The 8804-nt window shown below is 40.3% G+C and overlaps 1 protein-coding gene across 2 annotated transcripts in view; it reads right to left on the bottom strand.

The window, feature by feature from the left end:
* Positions 1 to 417: 417 nt before the first annotated feature.
* LOC117512714 (protein phosphatase 1 regulatory subunit 12B) overlaps positions 418 to 8804 on the bottom strand; it is a 49411-nt gene continuing 41024 nt past the window's right edge. For both annotated transcript variants that reach the window (XM_034172896.1, XM_034172893.1), the window contains one exon: positions 418 to 1066. In XM_034172896.1, coding sequence (XP_034028787.1) covers positions 980 to 1066 — 87 coding nt within the window. In that variant the 3' untranslated portion in view covers positions 418 to 979. The remainder of the gene's footprint in view (positions 1067 to 8804) is intronic.

Below are 8804 nucleotides of genomic sequence, written 5' to 3'. Positions count from 1 at the left end.
CACACACACACACACACACACACACTCCCACTAATGTTTTTTTTTTCTGTTTCATGTTTACTCCATTTGACAGGGTACCAATTAACTGTGTGTCTCCACTAACATTTCCATCATCTATAGCTCACCCTCGGTATATTGCATATACCGAGGCTTGCATATTAAAATAGGGGCGTGGAAAGGGAGGAGTTTGGTATGTCTGCATTGGCGCTCAATTCCATATTGTTTGGGATGTACAAACGGAATGTGCTTGGATCCATGCGTACGCGCACTTTGATACATCTGGATATTTTGTGTGTACGACAGTTTCTGGGTTTTAGTGTACACCGTGTTTCAGTAAGAAGACATCATCTGCTTCTTGTTATTTGTCTTAAACCAGATTATTTCTACTGTAGTTTGATGACAGCAAACATACCATGCTTTTCTTATTTTTGGCCATTCCAGAGTAGAGGTCACGAGTGTGACGTGCTGATCTTCCAGTAAATGCTCCGTTAGCATTCAGACTACACACTATTCCAATAGGAATAAAGCAGGCTGTTTGGCCTAATCCAGATTTGTCACTTTTTAAGGCAGTCTGTGGAGATCAGACATTACAATTCAGATAAAGTGACAACGTGATGTGTGCGTACAATATATACTCACATATTTTCAACATCTTCATGCAAAAGGATTTGACTCCGTGAACTAAGCTTTAAAATGTCAAACAGTACATCTGGCCCCTGTTTTGTACCTTTTAAAAATATATATTTTTTAAAAACACTATTGTAATCAAGTGGAAACAGTTGTTGCAGCTACATCACACCCAGCTGTAATGACTTCTCGGTGGATCTTCACACATCCCAGCAGGACTTATCAGGATGTGTTTGTGACCCATTGCCAGAAGGCATTAAGCAGTTACAGCTTTGGGACATTATAGAGGATTAAACTGCCAAATGAGGGTTGGAGCCTCCACAGACCCACAGCAGGAGCTTCTGGTTGTGGCTCATTTGGACAGTTTGCTGATGACTCGAATAAGAGCCCCGTTCTCGTCCTTCAGCCGCTGGTTGTCTGACTTGAGCTCTGTTAAGACCTACGACAAAAGAAGAACACATAAATTAAAGTCTGTTTAGTTTTAATGACTTAGTTTCAAGCTTGTCGTTTAAGGCTTTCACCAGAATTATGCAGAACTGCCAGAATGTTGATTCAGTCACACGGACTGTAACTGAACAAAAGGTTGTGTTTGACTAAAAGTTTGAGGCCAAAGAACAAAGACATGCTTTGCTAACCAACCATGCAGTGAGGAGTGACGGTGGCAGTGGGATATGCAAAACCAAAAGGACAAAAAAAAAAAAAAAAGACGACAGAAGGTCAAATTCTCAAATATGTCATCCATCTCAAGAGGGAAACAGCAAAAATAACCAAAATATTCCCCCACCAAAGACAAACAACAATCACTGGTGAACGAGTGAAGGAATCATGATGTTACAATTCAGGAATGCAGTGTTCATGCTTCCAGATGTAATTTGAAGGGGGACACTTGGTAGAGTGTACGCCTCTGCCTTTTATCATAATTACTGATCGCCGTTGACTGAACTTTGACTCTGGTCATGTCTCTGATCGTGATCGTGATTTAACTTTGACTGTGACAGATTACACATTATTTATTACTAATCTTTGATCCTGCTCGCTGAACTTTGACTCTGGCCGTGTCTTTGCTCATGATCCTGATTTAACTTTGTAACTGTTGACCTTTTTTTTTCGTATTACTAATGTTTTGTGAAAGCTGATCTTTGACTCTGATCATGATCCTGATTTAAATTTGATTGTGACAATTGACCGTTTTTGATTACTGATCACTGATCCTGATGGCTGAACTTTGACTCTGGTTGTGTCTTTGATCATGATTCTAATTTAACTTTGATTATGACTGTTGACCTTTTGTCTGATTACTCATCTTTGATCATCATAGGATACTGAAACAGTAAACAGTGAACAATGTTGTTGTTTTTTTTACACAATAAGTACAACAAATTTATATGAAATGACTGGAAGACATTTGCACAAGATGTTTGATAATATTGCACATAACTCTGAGTAACTGAATAACTGTTCATTATGTATTCATCCTGCAGAAGGGGGAGGAATTATACAGTCTGATTGCCACAGGTAGGAAAAACCTCCTGTGGCGTTCTGTGGTGCACCTCGGTGGTCTCAGTCTATGGCTGAAGGTGCTCTGACAAGACGTCAGTGTAGCATGCAGGGAGTGGGAGGTGTTGTCCCGGATACTGAGCAGTTTCCTCAGCATCCTCCTCTCTGACATCTCCGCCACAGACTCCCGCTCAACCCTCAGGACAGAGCCAGCTCTCCTGATGAGCTTGTTAAGTCTGTTCATGTCAGCTGCCTCAGCCTGCTGCCTCAGCACACAACAGCATAGAAGATGATGCTGGAGACCACCGAGTGGTCAAACATCTGCAACAAATTCCTGCAGACATTGAAAAATCTTAGCCTCCTGAGGAAGTACAGTCGGCTGTGACCTTTCTTATATACAGCATCAGTGTTTACAGTCCAGTCCAGTTTGTTGTCTATGTGGACACCCAGGTACTTGTAGTAGTCCACAACGTCCACCTCAGTTCCATTAATGGTACCTGGGTTCAGATGGGTCTTCCATCTTCTTAAGTCCACCACCAGCTCCTTTGTTTTAGATACTTTGAGCTGCAGGTGGCTGAGTTCACACCACTCCACAAACCTGTCGACCACACTCCTGTACTCATCCTCCTCGTCAATGCTGATGCAGCCCTCAATTGCAGATTTGTCCAAAAACTTCTGCAGGTGGCAGGACTGTGACCACAACCTGAAGTCTGAGGTGTAGAGTGTGAACAGAAAGGGAGACATGACTGTCCCTTGTGGTGCCCCATGCTGCTTTTGATGGTGCCAGATGTAATGTCCCAAAGCCTCACATTGATCTGGTAGCTGCAGACCAACAATCATGGTAGAATTTTGATCCTGACTAAGGACTTTTGATCCTGACCTTCGATTGTAAATATTCAAGTGTGATTCTAATTTCTGGTCATTGATCCTGATTCCTGAACATTGTTCCTTATTACTTATACAAACCCTGGCAAAAATTATGGAATCACCGGCCTCGGAGGATGTTCATTCAGTTGTTTAATTTTGTAGAAAAAAAGCAGATCACAGACATGACACAAAACTAAAGTCATTTCAAAGGGCAACTTTCTGGCTTTAAGAAACACTATAAGAAATCAAGAAAAAAAGATTGTGGCAGTCAGTAACGGTTACTTTTTTAGACCATATTTTTTTAAAATATGGAATCACTCAATTCTGAGGAAAAAATTATGGAATCACCCTGTAAATTTTCATCCCCAAAACTAACACCTGCATCATATCAGATCTGCTCGATGTTGGTTGTTCACAGTAAGCTGTGTCTAAACTCTGGACCAAATACAAACAACATGGGAAGGTTGTTAAAGGCAAACATACTGGTAGACCAGGAAGACATCAAAGCGTCAAGACAGAAAACTTAAAGCAATATGTCTCAAAAATCGAAAAATGTACAACAAAACAAATGAGGAACGAATGGGAGGAAACTGGAGTCAACGTCTGTGACCGAACTGTAAGAAAACCGCCTAAAGGAAATGGGATTTACATACAGAAAAGCTAAACGAAAGGCATCATTAACACCTAAACAGAAAAAAAACAAGGTTACAATGGGCTAAGGAAAAAGCAATTGTGGACTGTGGATGACTGGATGAAAGTCATATTCAGTGATGAATCTCGAATCTGCATTGGGCAAGGTGATGATGCTGGAACTTTGTTTGGTGCCTTTCCAATGAGATTTATAAAGATGACTGCCTGAAGAGAACATGTAAATTTCCACAGTCATTGATGATATGGGGCTGCATGTCAGGTAAAGGCACTGGGGAGATGGCTGTCCTTACATCATCATAAAATGCACAAGTTTATGTTGATATTTTGACAATTGAAAGGTACGTTTGGGGATGATGAAATCATTTTTCAAGATGATAATGCATCTTGCCATAGAGCAAAAACTGCAAAAACATTCCTTGCAAAAGACCATAGGGTCAATTTCAATGAGCAGATCTGATTTGATGCAGGTGTTAATTTGGGGGATGAAAATTTACAGGGTGATTCCATAATTTCTTCCTCAGAATTGATGATTCCATATTTTTTTTCCTCTGCTTGGTCTAAAAAGTAACCGTTACTGACTGCCACAATCTTTTTTTTTCTTGATTTCTTATAGTGTTTCTTAAAGCCAGAAAGTTGCCATTTGAATGACTTTAGTTTTGTGTCATGTCTGTGATCTGCTTTTTTTCTACAAATTAAACAACTGAATGAACATCCTCCGGAGGCCGGTGATTCCATATTTTGCCAGGGTTGTATTTGATCTTGTGAGCTCAACTTATCCATCTACAGAATCAAAGTATTTTGAATCAAAAATCCACCATCAAGGATCGCAGTCAGGGATCTACACTTTCAACCCAGAACTGTATCAAAATTTTAATAAGTTAGCAGGGATTTCACTTTGGGTGACCTGTATTGTGTCAGTGTCGTGAGTGAGAGGTCTTTGAATCAAACCACAAGCCACAAAGATGTGTCACTCAGTTACAAATCGGTGTTTTGAATAGTTTGATTACAGGTGAAGGTTCTTAATGCTTAACGTACCTGTAACCTTGGGATGGGGGTAGAAATGCTGTGGTGACCTATGCAGCAAAGTGAATTCCAGACTGAAATATGCTCTACTAACTTTGTATAGGTACACATTTGTTTCCACAATTTACCGGTATTCCAGGCCCACACGAACCATTTCATCAAGTTTTGAGAAGCAGCTTCATTAATTTTCAGTAATCTGTTTAAGACATGAACAGATGCTGGTGAAAACACAACATCCTTTCCAGAGATAATGACATTACATGCATCTGTTCCTTCTCCGATGGGCCGTGTGATGCAAACGTACGAACAGAAACACAGTCAGACACATTCACATGCACACATTGCACCCACAGTAGACGGCGTGTTTGTTTTGAAGTGTAATGGGTTCCATTAGATTGCCTGGGTTGGCTGTTTCAATGCATTCTCAACATGTACACACAGTATGCACGACTTTTGGTTGTTGCAAAGATAAACAACAAGGGCACTGTTTGGAGTACATATGTCCAACAAGTATTAGAGAAAAGTCTTAAAGAGGTGCTTTTATAATAATATAATAATAATAATTTATTAATTTATATAGCGCCAAATCACGAGTAATTGTCTCAAGGCACTTCACAAACATCACTTATCTACTTTGGATAGTTACTTCCATAATGGGGGTTTCATGATTAACAACCTCAATGTCCCACAATTCTGTTTGTGCATAGAGAAACTACCCCAATTTGCTCCAAGCAAAAATTAAGCCTGAAATGGCCAATTTAAAATCTGGTCTTTATTTTATTACAGTGAGAACAGAATCATTACCAGATTTACATTTAAACACTACATTAATTTTTCTTATAATGTTCTGTGCTCTCTCATTAATTTGTCCTTATGACATTTTCATTGATTTATTTACATTTGCACATCTAATTCCTTCCGCTGCTGTGTGTGCACGATGTGGTCTCACACCTCTAACGTGCGTGCACGAGCGTGCACAAAACATTTGCCGCGGTATCGTTCACGCCTGTCTGACCGCGTGTCCCTCCCAGCAGGTGGAATTTTCGTGCTTCCCCAGTTCATTTTTTTTTTGCGGGTTTTTCGGCCAGTTCCTGCTTCTTTCGCCCAACTTTGTGTTGTATGTGTAGGGGCCATTAAACATGTTCAAAGTTCCACAATTCTGTGTCTGCTCTTGTACAAATTATCCAAGCAAAAAAAATCCAAGAAAAATTTTAGCCTAGAAGAAGAAGAGTTTCTTATTTAACATGGGCAGCCAACGAAAGTCTCCAATTTGTTTCCAGAAGGGCCCACGGCACGTGTCACTCCTCCCCTCAGCACTAATGTTAAGAGTGACAGTCGGAAGCATGATTGCCATTGGGAAGCAAACCCGAGTCGCTGGCGTCCTCGTCCAACGTGCAAGCTGTTACGCCACCACGCCTATGGTCCTGTGTCCATGTAGCAATTTTTGCATGGTTGCCAGCATCTTTTTTCCAATTGCTCTCAATGAGGACAGCGTGCAGCCCAGTCTCACGTTTTTTTTTTTTCGTGCTCCCGTGACGAAATGAGTCAAATTTTCGTGACGGGTTTTTTCCTAACCCTACTCCTACCCCTGACCCTAACCTTAACCATAACCTAATCTTACTTTTTCCCTCCACCCTAACCATAATCACACCTGACCCCCCCCACTTCACTTTTAATTTCATGCAGCCATCACGGAATGAATTATAATGAATTTGTGCTGCCTTGACATAAATGAGGCGCTTTTCGTCACAATATCACGAACCAATAGATTAATGTATATTTTGTGCTGCTGAATCACGACTTGCCGTGAGACCAGGTTGCAGCGTGTATGTAGCCACATGCAGTGGTGGGCACACTTCCGATAATCCGATAACAGATAATTATCGAAGATAATGTTTTCATTATCGGATTATCTTTTTAGATAAATTTAAAAACCATCATCAGACTAATTATCTTCCGATGAATCGCCATTCAATCAATCAATCAATCAATTTTTTTATATAGCGCCAAATCACAACAAACAGTTGCCCCAAGGCGCTTTATATTGTAAGGCAAGGCCATACAATAATTATGTAAAACCCCAACGGTCAAAACGACCCCCTGTGAGCAAGCACTTGGCTACAGTGGGAAGGAAAAACTCCCTTTTAACAGGAAGAAACCTCCAGCAGAACCAGGCTCAGGGAGGGGCAGTCTTCTGCTGGGACTGGTTGGGGCTGAGGGAGAGAACCAGGAAAAAGACATGCTGTGGAGGGGAGCAGAGATCGATCACTAATGATTAAATGCAGAGTGGTGCATACAGAGCAAAAAGAGAAAGAAACAATGCATCATGGGAACCCCCCAGCAGTCTACGTCTATAACAGCATAACTAAGGGATGGTTCAGGGTCACCTGATCCAGCCCTAACTATAAGCTTTAGCAAAAAGGAAAGTTTTAAGCCTAATCTTAAAAGTAGAGAGGGTGTCTGTCTCCCTGATCTGAATTGGGAGCTGGTTCCACAGGAGAGGAGCCTGAAAGCTGAAGGCTCTGCCTCCCATTCTACTCTTACAAACCCTAGGAACTACAAGTAAGCCTGCAGTCTGAGAGCGAAGCGCTCTATTGGGGTGATATGGTACTACGAGGTCCGTAAGATAAGATGGGACCTGATTATTCAAAACCTTATAAGTAAGAAGAATAATTTTAAATTCTATTCTAGAATTAACAGGAAGCCAATGAAGAGAGGCCAATATGGGTGAGATATGCTCTCTCCTTCTAGTCCCCGTCAGTACTCTAGCTGCAGCATTTTGAATTAACTGAAGGCCTGTTAGGGAACTTTTAGGACAACCTGATAATAATGAATTACAATAGTCCAGCCTAGAGGAAATAAATGCATGAATTAGTTTTTCAGCATCACTCTGAGACAAGACCTTTCTGATTTTAGAGATATTGCGTAAATGCAAAAAAGCAGTCCTACATATTTGTTTAATATGCGCTTTGAATGACATATCCTGATCAAAAATGACTCCAAGATTTCTCACAGTATTACTAGAGCTCAGGGAAATGCCATCCAGAGTAAGGATCTGGTTAGACACCATGTTTCTAAGATTTGTGGGGCCAAGTACAATAACTTCAGTTTTATCTGAGTTTAAAAGCAGGAAATTAGAGGTCATCCATGTCTTTATGTCTGTAAGACAATCCTGCAGTTTAGCTAATTGGTGTGTGTCCTCTGGCTTCATGGATAGATAAAGCTGGGTATCATCTGCGTAACAATGAAAATTTAAGCAATACCGTCTAATAATACTGCCTAAGGGAAGCATGTATAAAGTGAATAAAATTGGTCCTAGCACAGAACCTTGTGGAACTCCATAATTAACTTTAGTCTGTGAAGAAGATTCCCCATTTACATGAACAAATTGTAAACTATTAGACAAATATGATTCAAACCACCGCAGCGCAGTGCTTTTAATACCTATGGCATGCTCTAATCTCTGTAATAAAATTTTATGGTCAACAGTATCAAAAGCAGCACTGAGGTCTAACAGAACAAGCACAGAGATGAGTCCACTGTCCGAGGCCATAAGAAGATCATTTGTAACCTTCACTAATGCTGTTTCTGTACTATGATGAATTCTAAAACCTGACTGAAACTCTTCAAATAGACCATTCCTCTGCAGATGATCAGTTAGCTGTTTTACAACTACCCTTTCAAGAATTTTTGAGAGAAAAGGAAGGTTGGAGATTGGCCTATAATTAGCTAAGATAGCTGGGTCAAGTGATGGCTTTTTAAGTAATGGTTTAATTACTGCCACCTTAAAAGCCTGTGGTACATAGCCAACTAACAAAGATAGATTGATCATATTTAAGATCGAAGCATTAAATAATGGTAGGGCTTCCTTGAGCAGCCTGGTAGGAATGGGGTCTAATAAACATGTTGATGGTTTGGATGAAGTAACTAATGAAAATAACTCAGACAGAACAATTGGAGAGAAAGAGTCTAACCAAATACCGGCATCACTGAAAGCAGCCAAAGATAACGATACGTCTTTGGGATGATTATGAGTCATTTTCTCTCTAATAGTTAAAATTTTGTTAGCAAAGAAAGTCATGAAGTCATTACTAGTTAAAGTTAATGGAATACTCAGCTCAATAGAGCTCTGACTCTTT

The sequence above is a fragment of the Thalassophryne amazonica genome, chromosome 6, assembly GCF_902500255.1.
Source record: "Thalassophryne amazonica chromosome 6, fThaAma1.1, whole genome shotgun sequence".
NCBI lineage: Eukaryota > Metazoa > Chordata > Actinopteri > Batrachoidiformes > Batrachoididae > Thalassophryne > Thalassophryne amazonica.
This window is presented reverse-complemented; position numbering and strand designations above follow the sequence as displayed.